The sequence below is a fragment of the Diaphorina citri genome, unplaced genomic scaffold, assembly GCF_000475195.1.
Source record: "Diaphorina citri unplaced genomic scaffold, Diaci psyllid genome assembly version 1.1 scaffold766, whole genome shotgun sequence".
Taxonomy (NCBI): Eukaryota; Metazoa; Arthropoda; class Insecta; order Hemiptera; family Psyllidae; genus Diaphorina; species Diaphorina citri.
Window position 1 is genome coordinate 76,130 of NW_007378199.1, and position 15,232 is coordinate 91,361.

A 15,232-nucleotide genomic window follows, 5' to 3' on the forward strand; every position below is an offset into this window, starting at 1 on the left:
ATGAGTGTAGGTACCCATTACCCTCACCCCTCACTATGCATAATATAGCATTCATGTACTAAGTAGGTACCTACCTACCTATGTCTTATACTTACCGATTTTTTTGATTTTTTTTTTTTTTATCACAGATCATAAATAATAAGGCAGTCAGTTTCGTATATAAATCCTTCACTGCTGAGTAGTACCTATGTATCTCAAGTCATAGTCATCAGAGTCTGATCACTATAAATATCTATGGCTATGGCTCTGGATACAATAAGGTGTCTATTATGATTAGTCTGAACGTCTCTACATCACGTATTCATCTTGGTGTAGTGGCATGGGACTAATTCCCACCTATACCAAATATTCAACTAAAGAACGGGGAGAGATTAACGCTTGGAGTATTATCTACCATCAAACCTTTAGAGATCTTTTATTATGTACTTAAATTCTCAAAGAAATTAGCAATTTTCATGCTTTCATAGGAATTTGATTTCGAGATCTCCCGCTGCCCAGGGCAATAAACAACACTGTGTTATTTTTACAAGATTCAGCTAGAAGTATTCATTATTTCTGGAGTCTTTGCTCCGGTCGGGATTTAAACCCGCAACCTCTGCATCATAAAGTGTATCAACACTGTGTATTAGTACAATTTACATGTAGGTATGTATTGTGTATGATGTAAATCACGCATGATTCTGATTTAAAATATGATTGGAATTTCTGTACATTCCTGTTCGAGTTCTAGAAATCGAGTCTAGAAGGAAAATATTCAAGAAAATCGGGGACAGTCGATGATCTACGCGTAGTTATTTGTGTATTACGCATGTTACACCAGTAGTCACTCAGCACCCATCTCCTCTACACATACTAAACTTATACCTACTCAGACTTCTAACCAAGTATTTAGTAAGCATACGTAGGTAAGTAGTGTTAGCAATTGTCAACGAGGAATTTGCAAAGAAAAAAGAAAAAAAAAAAAAAAGAATTTCCAACAAAACCACTGAAAACTGCTTCTGAACTTACATCAATTATTTCCTATCTTATTGTTTTGCTTTGATTGAATACAAAATACTCGGCAACTGGTTCACTATTCACTTTGATCTTCTACGAAAATTGATCAAAAGCGAGCATATTTCAAACCTTTTTTGGTGTCCAATTTAGTACAAAAATGTTGCTATGGTATTATAATAAGAAAATAGCTCCAATTTAAATGAGAAATATTTATGACACGGTTGAGATTTGAATTTATTATACCAAGGACTTGGTACAGGCTGCACGGTATATGTAGTAGTTTTATACATTGTTAGGGACAAAAGATTGATCAACTGATTCACCATTACACTATTGATCGGTAAGTGTGTCGACCGTCAGTTTGATTAAAAATTTAGTATAGCTGCAAGGTGAGGTTATCCACATTTTTGCATGAAAACATAGGGGTACATTTTGATGCCGAAGCTCCAAACGCCTTATAATGAAGCAATGTATTATTTTGTTTGTAAAAAAGATTATACCTACCTACATAGGTAGAGATAATTTTTTGATTCGAAAATATAAAAAAATACATAAAAAAAATCACAGGAACAACTAGGTAGAAATCCACAAATATACCTACTCGAGTTCACATTCTGTTGACCGGATCTCACACGGGAAGTTGCATTTAGCGAGGGTATGTGTTGCCTGGAGCTTTTCTACTTTGAAAGTATACACCTAAACCTTCATTATATTATAGTATGTTCCTATACATATAAAGATAGTTTGGAGATGGTTATCGAGATTTGAAGATTCACAAAACTCAGAGAGGTCAAATATGATACACATCTACCTACATCTCGTAGTCTCAGAGCCTCTTGACCCACAAGCTTGGGTCAAGTTGCAGACCAGCGAAATGTTTTTTTTTTTTTTTTTTAGTTCTGTGGTTAATTTTATTTAGGTATTAAATTTGCTCAAAAAGAGCAAATTTAATTTTGATCAGCCATATACAAAACCGTCACACCTTTGTCAGTGAGGGATGCCAGAAGGATCAACATACAAAACAGAGACTTCCCAATAATCCACCCTCCATGTTCAGCTGATTTCAGTGGTGCATGAGTTTAGTCAATTTGGACACAAATTATTCTTTTGGATTCACCCCATGGTATTATTATGGAAAAGAAGATTCAGGTTAAAAAGACCTTAATTAACATGTACATTATAAGGAGCAGATAAAGACTGTCAAGTTCTTGTAGAAATAGACCGGACCGGACTAGAACTAGTGAGGAAGTATCTTGAAAGCTGAGCATTACATATAATATTCTCAACCGGTAGGATCGTTGAACTCAATATCCTCAGAGCAAAGATACTCGAGATTCCTCCAGCGAGAGAATCTGCATACATAGGTTGTGGGTCTCCGGACTGCATTACTGTATAATTATCTTCACCTGTATTATCCACAGCTCAGGAGACCAGATCAGACAAGATACCCCCTCCCCTTCCTCTTCTTCTAGGAGAAATGAAATACCTTACCTTGCGCACGGCGCGACCTGGTCAGATGAGATGGTGTTGTGTATTTTCATCAGAGAAGAATGCGGTATGTGCAATATTGAACGGGTTGCTATTGGGTAGATTGCAGGAAGAGACTCGGATGATTCCATTGGTTGTGGTTATGCTAAACTAGAAAATTAATTAGGGTACATAATATGAGAAGTGGTATGTTATTAGAAAGGTAGAGTTTTAATTGAAATTAAATGAACTGCCTGATACATAGAACAGTTATGTTCATGGTCGCGTTTTGGAGATGATTTCATTTGAATGTTGCACCTTTACGTCATCGTGAGTAGCAATTTTGCATTTCACTCCCATCAGAGTTATTAGGCATGGGTATATTCATACCTACACGTCATTCAACTGTCGCGTCATGGGCCAACTTTCAATTGAATTGAAAAACAGACATAGCACAGGACCTGACCCTAACGTACCGTATCTGACCGTACCATATCGTACCATACCTTGCCTGACCGTAACGTACCGTACTGTACCGTTTTACCTGACCATACTATTTTGGCACCATATTATACTTTTATTCGTTTTCGTCCCTAATTTGGGCACCACTGCGAGTTTTGAAAAATCCGTTCTTAGGATACCTTTACTTACTAAAAGGCAAGACAACTATCTTACTTACAAACTTCATGTAAATTGACCCACCCGTTTTGGCCATGGGCCGATTTTTAGTAGTTTTTTATCATAGTTTGGAAACCACTGCGAGTTTCGGAAAATCCGTTCTTAGTGGGCCTATTCAAATCAAAAGGAAGCTATTCTCGAAGTTTCATCAAAATCGGTCCAGCCGTTTCGGCTGTGCGTTGATAATGTACCTATGAATGAATGAATGAGTCAGGGTTTACTCTTTTATTAATATAGATGTAGGCGGGTTTTCGATCAATCGATATTGAAACTTCTTTTTTTTTGGGTGTCTTGTCTACCTCTTTTGTTGGCTAACTACCTACCTATATAGATTGCCTGGTAGCCCACTACCTCCATCTAGTAGTTGAAATTGAAAAGAAAGCAGCTCACTGGTCGTCCAAAGCAGGTAAGTTCATTTTCATTTATCTACACAAAATATTGTCACTCTGACACTGTGGTATTTGATTTGTATAGTAAAATATTAACAAATCTTGTCATTTTCCTACCAAAATAAAAAACAATTTCTTCAAGAAATTAAAACCCTTTCCGAAAAACAATTTCTTCAAGAAATTAAATGGTTTTAAAGTTATGTCTACACTAATACAATTTAATTTATCATGCTTGTGAATTCTGGGGTCATTCCTTGTACGAGTATACCTACTTTGAAATGTTACACTTTTAATTTTTTCTCATGTCTACATAATTTATCGGATTGCTCGAGAGCCAAAATTTGGGAGATAGGTTCCTAATAGTTCCTATACCTATGTAGAAGAAAATTTTATTTGCAAAAGAAAGTAATTGTTGACACTAGCTTCGCTCTAGTCTACATAGTAGATGCCGGGCTCGATTCCCAGCGGAGATAAATAAAAAGGAAATACCTATGTAACTATTCGACTTAACCAAAGGTTCAGATGGACATGACCCTGGGTTTACAATCTTGTGTTGTCTTTATGTGCGTCAATGATTCTACATTTTCCCTCCCTGGTGACCAACGAACGCACTATACCTACTTACTTACCTATCATTTATAATATGTAGGTACTACACATATTGTGACAGAGTTACGTATGATTATATTGCTTATGAATCTAATACTTGAGCGACATTAAAGTTAAAGCTAAGTGTGGATGAAGCTTAAGGAAGAGGGAAAAACAGAGCAAGGAATACTAAACTTATCATGTATTTGTTATTGGATATTTATTCTCAGTAGGTACTTCAATTCTTAGTATTCCAGAAGACTTATTGAACTAAAAAAATACATTCCCCCGAATTAAACCTCAAAACAACTTAAAAAAAAAAAAAAAAAAAAACACTGGAAGTTTTCAATGGAAAAAAACAAATCCAACTCATAGTCGGCAATCAACATAACCAAACTGCCTGAGTAGAATTTACTCAGAAGAGATAAAAATTCAAATCTTTTGGCAACAGGTGAAATAGCTAAGATACCAAACCAAGTTATACTGCTAGAAGTCTACTCAGCAGGTTTCTGAGGAATGTCGAAGCAGCGAGATGATAATTAGAGAAACATAAAGAAAGAAATCGTTGGAATCATTCAAAACATTAGAATCAGAGGCAAAGACAGATAAATCAAAACCTATAGCATTCGAATCACTAAGGAATTCATGAAGCTTAGATCCAAATGTGGAAATATGGGACAGAGGAACAGTGAGAACAAAGAGTTAAAGCACTAATCTACATCCACAAACTACCTTTACTATGTATTTGTATATGCCACAGAGTACACCACAGAGACTTTTAGTTTGTTTCTACCTGCAGACATGTCATGTTCGGGATTTTGGTGGATCCCATAATATCTGTTATGAATATGTGAGTATGTGAGATAATATTTCTTGCTGTTGAGGGTACCTAAGTTAATATGAATTTACAAACTAGGGGGAATATTGTCTTAAGTTTGGGTTCATGTGCTTAACTTTTTCTCCTGGCAATAGCAAGTATTTCTTATTCGATCTGGAAACTCATGGAAGAATAAACGCTGTAAGAGAAGTAGAAACGAGTCACAACTGACAAACCATGTTCAGCTTCAAAAGAAAAACAATCGGAATGATAGGTATGCACAAATTAATGATGATGATAGTTTGCTTTGAACAAATGATGATTATTTTTACTTTTTTTTATTGAAGCATACGGAGGCATATACCCAGTAAGGATATTTGATATCGAGGATGTATTGAATAATATGCGAACATTCATGAGCTCTAAGCTAATGATAAACCACAATATCAGTGTGGAAAAGAAGGACATAGAGCCAACAGCTGCAACGAAATTGCTTACTGTAAAACATGTGACATCGCCGGGCATCGAAGTGATTCATAGTGTTATCGCCTCAGAACCAGAACCCAACAACAAAACCTACCTACCTATATACTTACTAAAGTAGGTACTGAATTTACTATAGGGTCTACTCCAGATTAAACCTAACAACACGTGTGTAATACCTATACTTAGGTCATGAACTTTTTAAGTACACAAAGATTTGAAAGGAGAGGCAATGTTGAGTACTATTGGACGGCCTTTTGGTGAAAATGTTATGCCAATGTGGATTGAAGTGTTTGATCTGCTTTCCTTAGCTGGAACATGAAACATGAAAATATACTTAGTGACAGTGTGATGTACATTGTACACTCAACAACAGAAGCTCTTTTCTTGATTGGATGATTAACCTGAAAAGCTTTCACTCTTTACCAGGCCAAACAAACAAAATACGAGTTCTCTGTAAATTCAATTTTATTTTATACAACTGATATTCCAAGCAATAATAAGAGGGTCTTTTACATAAAGATATGAACATGACAGTAAGGTTTATACATCTTCATAATTATGTCGCCAACCAGTTTGAAATTGCTGATTCTCAGATTCAGGCGTTTCTGTTGAATCGATTCAATTTGCAAACGGATGCAAATCTGAACACAGTGGAAAAGTAAAACCCACACCCCGATACAACCAACACTTACACAGGTAGGAGGTTCTCAACTTGCCCTCACAAGGTATCACCTTACTCAGGAAACGTGTAATCAAAAGTAAAAGAGTTGTGTGAAGAAGAGGGTTTTTTCGATTGGACAAAAAAACTATATTCTTCACACAACTAAATCACAGATAGCAAAAGTTTAGCTTGAAGGGTAGCTATTTGATTGTGAAGGAGGGGTTTTCATTCACACATTGGTTGACATAACTATTGTGTTGTTGACAGGGGCAGTGTGCTGAGAAACGCTTCATTGATGGACAATCAGAGTGATATTTATTTTGCATGTGGGCACACACATTAGCAGTTGTATTATCAAGTGTCATTGAGAACTGCGTGACCAATGAGTTCTGACGAATTAGCGGGAATAGGAATAGACACTTGAGTAGCAAAGTGCTTGCTTACATTACCTACGCCTCGGTACTTCAACTACCTAACTAGATGCTTGTAAAAGCGCTCTCCCACACAAATGGGTAGGCTACATTGATAAAATCCATCGGAGAAAATCAGTTGTCCTATTATGATAAATATTATCATTCTCGTGATGTGGACAAGTTACCTACTCCAGTAGCATTTGATTCGGTGCCGGTGGGTTCCTGGAGCGAAACCAGAAACACCCTTATGAATAAGATTGTGAATAAGATTGGTGATGTTCTGTGCTGGCAGCCGTGCCAAAGGTTTTCTCTATCATTGTCAATACAACGTGACGTAGGAATGCTACCAGTGTGCTGATTCTGCTGAGTCCTCTACACTTATTTGCAATACAATGGATACTTTATACTTTAGTCTATCTTAGAATACTTACATTCTGTGTCCGGACCATCAAAATGCCCTTATACCTATGGTTTGTTATTTCCCAGTTCTTTACAAATTGAACTGCACTTTCATTTGCGTCGACTAGGTCTTGACTGTAATACACTAATAAATAAAATATTTAGTCGGTATCTACATTTACCCTTTTTGCTAGCAATCTGGATTTGGTTGTTAGAAATAAGCACAACCACCAAGAATCGTTTTCTATTTTCTGTTTCAGATAAGTTCCTCGAGCAGTCGCTCCTCCATTTCTTCCTCCACCTCTTCATCTCGCCTCCATCACATGTCCTCCTCCGAGATGAAAGCCACCTCCCTCAAATCAGACCTGTCTGAGCTCAAGTCCAGCATTTCGGAAATGAAAAACCTTTCCAATATGAACTTCACCAAGTTGAAAAGCAATGCTACATCCCCTCTCCTAGACAATATGGATCTGAATGAAGAGGATGAGGAAGAGGAACCTGTGGTCACCTATCCGGAGTCACCTCCACCCCAAGGTAAGCGAAACCTGACCTGAGATAATCCAATCCTAAATGTAAAGTGTTTTGTGTTTTAATATCGACCGGTTTTCACAATCAGTATTGCCTTTTAATTCACATGAAAACCTTACCGCAACAGTAGGTGCCTAGTTGCCCACATAAAGAACAATCGCTCAAGATTTAGTTGCATTTTATGACTTACAAAATCATCGGAAGGTTACTATTGTAGATTATTTTCCTATACGTAGGAATACCTTTGTGAATTCAAAAGAACATAAATTGAGGTTTTATTTCGAGCTGTTATTAAACCATTCTTTTTCAAACATTCACTATGTTTTTTTTTTTTTTTTTTTTTTTTTTAATTCCAAAATTGGAAATAACGCCATAAAATGTATATCTATGTACATATTAACCTATGGGAAAGACATGCACGTACGTTTTACTTCGTATCGGAATCGTATTTAAAAGGCAGTCATAAAGCAAGAGCTCATGTTTGAATTCATTATTGTAGCGTTTAAAAACATAAATTCAAATTGCACGAAGCGAGAGAGCAAGAGGTAGCGGGCGAACTCAGAAGTAAGCTTTTTTTTTTTTTTTTTTTTTTTTTTTTTTTTAAAAAAGCCTTTTTAACAAAAGGGTTTTCGCCCGCGAAATTATTGCCCAGGGACCTAGGGAAATATCCACCATTTGGTCTTCAATTTTGATAATCATATCATACCTCTCGCACTTAAAATTACCTACAGTTTTTTTTTTTTTTTTTTTAGTAAAGCGCTTTAACTACAAGGTCATTCGCGCTGGCTTCTTTATTAGATTAGGTTGTAAACATTAATATATTTTAGGAATTCAAATAGGTTCTCAACGGAATCCCGGTCATCATCCAGTGAAGGGATCCTGTGGAAGGCTGGACGGGATGGATCAATGTAGGAGCGACATTCTAGCAAGTGGCGGATGGTCAGGGGTAACCCACATTGGCAAGAGGGGGGGTCGGATCTGGTAAAGAGGTAACTGTGGGTCAGGCGCGTATGTCCGATTCTCACTCTGGTCAGCACAACTTCCTCATATCTATTGTTGCAATCGGATACATTCCAGGGGCCAATTGTTGGTTTTACGCACTTCAGTTTATTGTTGGTTAGGTCTGACCAGGATTTTTGCCATTTTTCATGAATGTACTTCTTTCCGACTGAAATAAGGTCGGCGGGAGAACTCAGATTTACAAATTCAGCACCATCAAGCTGTCTAGTAGCTCTGTCTACAATCTCATTTCCCGATATGCCAGTGTGGGAAGGGCACCATAAGAAAGCAACTTTTTTTCCACAGGATTTCAAGGTATGCCAGGTGTTCAGGATATGTGCAATGAGTGGGATGGAGGTATTTTTATTTGCAATTGAAGTCAGCGCACTCATGGAATCACAAACAATTAGCGTGTTGACATCGGGTCTGTTTTTCACACTGTCAAGGCAGAAAACAAGGGCTAATAATTCGGCTGTGAAAATGGAATTGATGTTGTTCAAAATATAGGACTTAGCTGATCCCCCAGCATAAACCGCACAGCTTGTATTTTGGATGGTTTTAGAGCCATCTGTAAAACAAATAAAAGAGTTGTTAAATTTGGATGATACCACCTGTAAAAATTCAGACTGAAGTATAAGAGGGGAGGTTTCCGATTTCTTGGATTTACATAGAGAAAGGTCGACAACAGGAAAGTCAGAATACCAAGGAGGAAAACCTTGAGAATATGGTACAACTTTGGTGTTTTTGAGGACTGCTGAAACTTCCCGTATGCAATTGAATCTAATCTTTAAAGGAAGGGGTTTATTAGGGGTAATGTTAAATGAATCAACATTACCAAACAAGATTTTGTGCATAGGGTTTAGAGGACATCCATATAGTTTAACTACATAATTAAACAATAGTTTATCTCGTCTAACCGACAATGGAGGTATGTTTGATTCGGCGTACAAACTTTGGACGGGGCTCGATCTCAATGCACCAGTGGCGATGCGAATCCCATTGTGGTGAACCGGATTCAATTTGTTAATGATGTGATCTTTGGCTGAACTGTAAATACTAGAACCATAATCAATGATTGGTGAAACATAAGATTGATATAATTTCAATAGAGTTTGTCTGTGGAGGCCGTAATTTTTGTTACTTACAATTTTGAGAACATTCATAGCGTTTAAGCTTGAAATGATTGTACTTGCAACTTTAATTAAACCTGAATCCCCTGTAAATAAATATAAAAAATCCTCTCTGGTTGGGAACTACTCTCTCTCTCTCTCTCCTCTGCCAAGAAACTCTTTTTATACTTCTGCTCAGATAAAGTCGTCCGGATATTGAGTGAGAGATGAAAGTAGATATTCGTATCTACCTAGACACAACCTAACATCTGACAGGAACGGAAATCAGAACTTAGAATTCAAAGACGAGGCCATTTTGAGAGAGAGAGAGAGAGAGAGAGAGAGAGAGAGAGAGAGAGAGAGAGAGAGAGAGAGAGAGAGAGAGAGAGAGGGGAAAACTGAAAAGTTTTTAGAAAGAAAGAGATCCTCGACGCAACGGACTGAGTAATAATTTTTGAGGCGTTCCAGAAATAACTTAGTAAATACTATAACGTAATATTATACATAGAAGAAAACTCGTTAAAAAATATTGAATGTCACTTCCAGTAAAGTTACTTTCAAGAACGCAGCTAAGATCTGAAGAAGCTACTCAGACAAAAAGTATTCAAAGCCCACTTGCAAAGCTCCAAGATAATTCTACCTGGCAACACTGGAAACATGCGTAGGTCATGGTTACAATACAATACATGCTGCTGGCGCCGGAGCAAACAACAATAACAAACACAACAACAATGAGGGCAAACATCACAAGAAAAACAAACAACCACAGCAACGTAGACTAAAATGAGAGTAACTATTTAAGCAACTACAACAAGTACGAGAAAATCACAGTGATAGCAACAATTACAACAACAAAACATACAAACTTGTTATAGAAATAATCACAATAGCAAGAACAATATCAACAGAAACAACTTTACTTGCACTTCATGCTTCAAGTCCTGTGAGAAGACGCAGGACAATATTCATTGCAGTCAGCATTGCATTCTCAACATTGAATAAAGAGATCTCAGATATATTAGATGTTCTTTGGTTTTGTTTTATGTAAATGTTGTGTAATGGAGTAGACACTCAGTGTTCAATTTAAAAGTTCTCACAAGTTTAATGGTGCTCAAGTTCATCAGTTTTCTCTATTACTTACTTACTGCCAGGGCCATTTGAAGCCTAGAAGACTTTTTGCCTCGCCAATTTTGCCTCGCCAAACTGTTCTGTCTTGTGCGTCTTCTTCCGTGGTGTTAATTTTTGCCATGTCCCTCTTGATCTGGTCTTTCCATCTCAGCTTTGTCCAAACACCCTTGATTAGACTTTCATCATTAAATTTCTTCTTAACACATGTCCCATCCATCTCATTTTCCTACATCTGATTTCTTATAGGTAGGTATGGGTAGATTAATAAAGCTTTAAAATTTAGATGACATGTTTTATTTATTTACCTACAAACACTTAAACGGGCGGACCCTTTACTACATACATACATATACACTAATCCTATAACTAATCCTATTCCAAAGTATAAGATAAAAGTGCAAAACTTGTAGAATAGCAATAGATAAAGGGCAATAATTTGATTCACAATCTCCTGAAGACCCAGTACCCGAGGGGTAGACTATATACATAGGACTCACAATCCGAGGAACCAGGGTTCGAGTCCCAGTATCCACATGAAAAAAATTAAGCGGTATTTTGAGGTGGTCATTAGTTTGTAAAAGTTAAATAAGTCTTGGTATGTTCAAACATAGTTGACCGGTCGGCCGTTGATCGAGGAGGTGAATCAATGTTGTCGAGGCAACGTGGACGGTTCAGTCGATGTTGATCGACGGCCGATCGACTATGTGTGGACACACCTGTACAGCTTACTTAATATGCAACACACTGCCTCAAAATATCTGTTTCAACATTCTATTTTGACGAACATTGAGGTAAAAAAAAGGGAAAAAGAGGTAAAAAAAATCTATTTACAAAAGAGCATTCTGGAGAAGTTTTTTTTTTTTTTTTGCATAGGTAGGTACATATTGGATAGGGTTGGGTTGGTTGGAGGGGTGGTTGGGAGGGTGTGACTCATTCTCCATCATTTCTCTATTACTCATTCCAGTTTATTTGATGGAAGTATATGTATAAATGTATATTTTATGTCTTTTTGTATTCTTTCAAATTCTCACACCCACAGTTTACTTTTTCGTCTTCCACGATAGCTGAAATCCGATCATCCCAAAAGATTTGAACACCGATACCTATGTTGAATTTAAAACCCAACCTTTTGTACAAACTCCAGTTATTTTGTACAAAACATATTCTCATTTCTATTCCAGGTTCAGGAACCACGCTACTCCTCTCGTCCCCTAACGGCACCCTAGCCACCGCCATTCACTCACCATCATCTCAACCCACCTCCACCTCATCGTCAGCATCCTCCTCCAAGTCCGAGGAATGCCTCACCAAGTTTGAGAAGAAGAAGAAGATCTCATCATCCAGTACCAAGTTCATTTCGAGTGATGGATTCACTGCTGAGCAGAGTCAAGAGATCAAAGCTCAAATGAAAACTATTCAGAGTAATGATATGAGATATGAGGAGAAGCTATCCGCCTCGGAACTCAAAGAAAAATTAATCGACATGAGCAACAACCGATCCAGTGAGAAATCCATCAACTCCTTACAGGTAAGAAGCGTTTTCCCCTCAAGTTGTAAGCTCACCTTTTAAGTACAGTTTTCGCTAAGGCACTAATGGACGGGACATTACGAGCAACTGAATCTTCCGGGGTGTACTCAGCTTCATGAGATGAGGGAGCTGATGGCGAGGAGGCGGCATAAATCTTGATGACCTTAACATCAGTTGAAAGGGTTGTCTCCTAATGTCAACATATTCCTTGTTAGAGATACTCATTAGTATGCATGCCTTTACTTGTATTTACTCTTCAATTGCACAACATACCTATAAGATATGAATTTGGTTGTGACTAAATTTAGCAACTTGTGGCAAATTCCATCGTGTTACCTACGCTTAGTCTTTGTTTATTTTCCCACTGTTCAAACCGGTCAACTTTGTACCGAGATTATCATGTCAAGTCCAGGGTCACCAAATGACGGCCAGTCCAGAAAAACAAAAACACCGGTCCGCCCAGCACAACGCTGTCAACCCATGGCACCTATCCAACAACTAACTAATCATTTTCATTGTCTTCATTTTCATCTTTGATGGATTTTTTTTCTTTTTCTTATACTAATTAATTCAGAAATATAGGTATATCTGATTTTATTTCACCGTCATATATATCAGGTAAGACATTCACGCTTCTCATCTCATATGAACACACCAAGGAAACTGTCTATGGGAAAAACTTTGTAGAAATGAAAAACGGTATACAGAAATTCCAATGTTCTTTGGCCTCAAATGAAGGCAATTTATATGTAGAAAAAAGACTCTAGGTACCTAGGTAAGCATCTATCGTCTTCTGGCTTGTACAATCAAACACAAACAACCATTAAACTGTGTACCTTACCTACGTAATTAAACTGAACGGACAGTCGACAATAGGTACCTTCTTCGGAAAACAATTAAAAATAATCAAACTTGAGCTTTCCAATATGTAGTTGTAAACATTCACCCCACAAAAACACAAATGTGAAAAAAAAGGCAAAGTTCCTATCCAAAAATGTCGGCCTATAAAAGTGGTGATATCAGAAAATTAAGGCCAAGTCTGTATTCCCAGTTTTTCGTGCCTGCTGAATCTTAATTCCTTCAACCTTCTCTCAGTTTCAACTTGGCTATGTTTTCCCTTCGGATTTGACGATTAATTATTAATTATTTGAGTAGGAAAAAGTAAAAACATAGCCATCATCAAAAGTTTATCTTTAGAGGAAGCCGATCTATGAAGGTGAGAAAAACCTGCCGAATCGGTTCGTGTAAAGATACACAGGCGTGCTTAGTGTCGGCTAAAAAACATGAGCGTTTATAAATACGTCTGTGAACACAGGGGAAGAGAGAGGAGGAGGAGGAGGAGAAGGTGGTAGAAGGGAGAGGACGGAGGAGGAGGAAGAAAAGAAGGAGAAAGTGGTGAATGAAGAGAAGAAAGAGGAGAAGAAGGAGGAAGTGGCGAATGAAGAGAAGAAAGAGGAGAAGAAGGAGGAAGAGAAGAAGGAGGGAGATGTGAAATTAGGAGGAGGGGAGCGATAGGAGAAAGAGAAAAAGGTGGATGAGAAGAAGAGAAGGAGGAGGATTAGAAAGAAGAGAAGCAGAAGGAAGAGAAAAAGCAAGGGAAAAGGAGGGTGAGGAGTAGAAGGAGGAGAAAGTGGAAGAGAAGAAGAAGAAGCAGCGGGATGAAGAAAAGGCTACAAAGGAGAGAGGGAGGGAGCACTTATTCTAACTATACATATTAGACTATTGCGTATTATTTGTAGGGGGAGGGGAGATTAAGAGAAGGGGGAGGAGAAGGAGGAGTGGAAGGAGAAGGAGGAGTGGGAGGAAAAGGAGGAGGAGAAGGAGGAGGAGAAGGAGGAGTGGAAGGAGGAGGAGATGAGAAAGAGGGGAAAAGAGCAGATGGGGAGAGTTGTATTTTTCTTTCAACCCTCTTGTACCTCCAACGTAATTCTCTGGTAACATGAGCATAACTCTTTGTAATGGTGAGTAATTCTTTGTAATGGTGTCAAGACGGAACTAATGCACAACTCTTTGTCTTTGTAATGGAATTATAAGGGTAATGAGACAAGGCTACCGTACCATAAAGAACTTCTGACTCCTAAGTAAGACTTTGTAAATATAGGGAAGGAATTTAGGAGGGTACCTATACCTATATCTCACCTTTAAGGAATCGACCAACATCATCTCATGAAGGGACTTCCAAAAGGATGGCAGAGCAATCGAGGAATGTTTTGTGTTTTGTTATTATATTAGTTAGGATTAGAAATTTCTGAGCAAGCTTCGGCTACGAAGACGCGACAAGAATGATATCTTCCTTCTCTCTTCGCTTTCAGGACGATAAGACCTTAGTAGTTATAGGTACAATTCCTTCCTTTTTTTTTTTTTTTTTTTTTTTTTTAACCTCTTGAAAAAAAATCTCTTCGAACGAAAACCTGCGCTGGAACACGCCTCACCAAGTCAAACTCACGTCGCACATGGTTGGACCATGAAAATCTGGGAACCAGGTAGCGTACCGGTGCCACAATTCTCGACCAAAATATAATCTCCACTCAGTTTTTCCCCTCTCAGGTAAAAATTTCCCTCTGACCGCTATCTTTCTAGAAGCCCTCAGATCTTGAAAACTGGTCAAACCAGCTTCAGGGAAACTTTGAAGAGGGAGAGGGAAAATTTGAGCCCGGAGGGGAAAACTTTGAAAATCCCTCACCACACAAACTTTGAGGTGAACCAAGGTAAAACTTCGACTCATAGGCTATGAGCGTACGGTGTAAAGATAAAATATTAAATCCTACCTCCGCGATAGAGTCAGTCTACAAACATCACCGAGCCAAACATCATTACCCACAACATCAAAAGTTGACTCACACAGTACACCTCTACACCATATTACAGTGAAAAACGTTAATGGCCAAATGCCAGCTAGTTAGCTTCAGTTGGTAGTGCGTCTGTCTTTGCGAGAGCCGCGCGCTAGGCCGCGGGTTCGATCTCCGCCCGGGCGCGATTTTATCCTGATGGGATATGTCTCGCTTCTCGGAACCGCTGGTTTCTCTAACACTGATCTTCTTCTTCT

General features: G+C 38.1%; 1 protein-coding gene across 1 annotated transcript; it reads left to right on the forward strand.

Annotated features, from left to right (window-relative positions):
• The first annotated feature begins 2,356 nt into the window (after nucleotides 1-2,356).
• On the forward strand, nucleotides 2,357-13,228 carry LOC103511915 (uncharacterized serine-rich protein C215.13-like). Its single transcript, XM_017445185.2, has 3 exons — nucleotides 2,357-2,551; nucleotides 7,155-7,428; nucleotides 11,840-13,228. The coding sequence occupies exons 1-3, from the start codon at nucleotides 2,474-2,476 to the stop codon at nucleotides 12,226-12,228; spliced, it is 741 nt and encodes a 246-aa protein (XP_017300674.2). The 5' UTR covers nucleotides 2,357-2,473; the 3' UTR covers nucleotides 12,229-13,228.
• Nucleotides 13,229-15,232: the final 2,004 nt, after the last annotated feature.

Bases quoted from the DNA above. Each gene is read 5' to 3' on its own strand.
- LOC103511915 (XM_017445185.2), top strand. From the start codon at position 2,474: ATGAAATACCTTACCTTGCGCACGGCGCGACCTGGTCAGATGAGATGG. The intron at 2,552-7,154 runs GTATGTGCAATA...TTTCTGTTTCAG, and splicing joins TTTCATCAGAGAAGAATGCG to ATAAGTTCCTCGAGCAGTCG. The intron at 7,429-11,839 runs GTAAGCGAAACC...TTTCTATTCCAG, and splicing joins GGAGTCACCTCCACCCCAAG to GTTCAGGAACCACGCTACTC.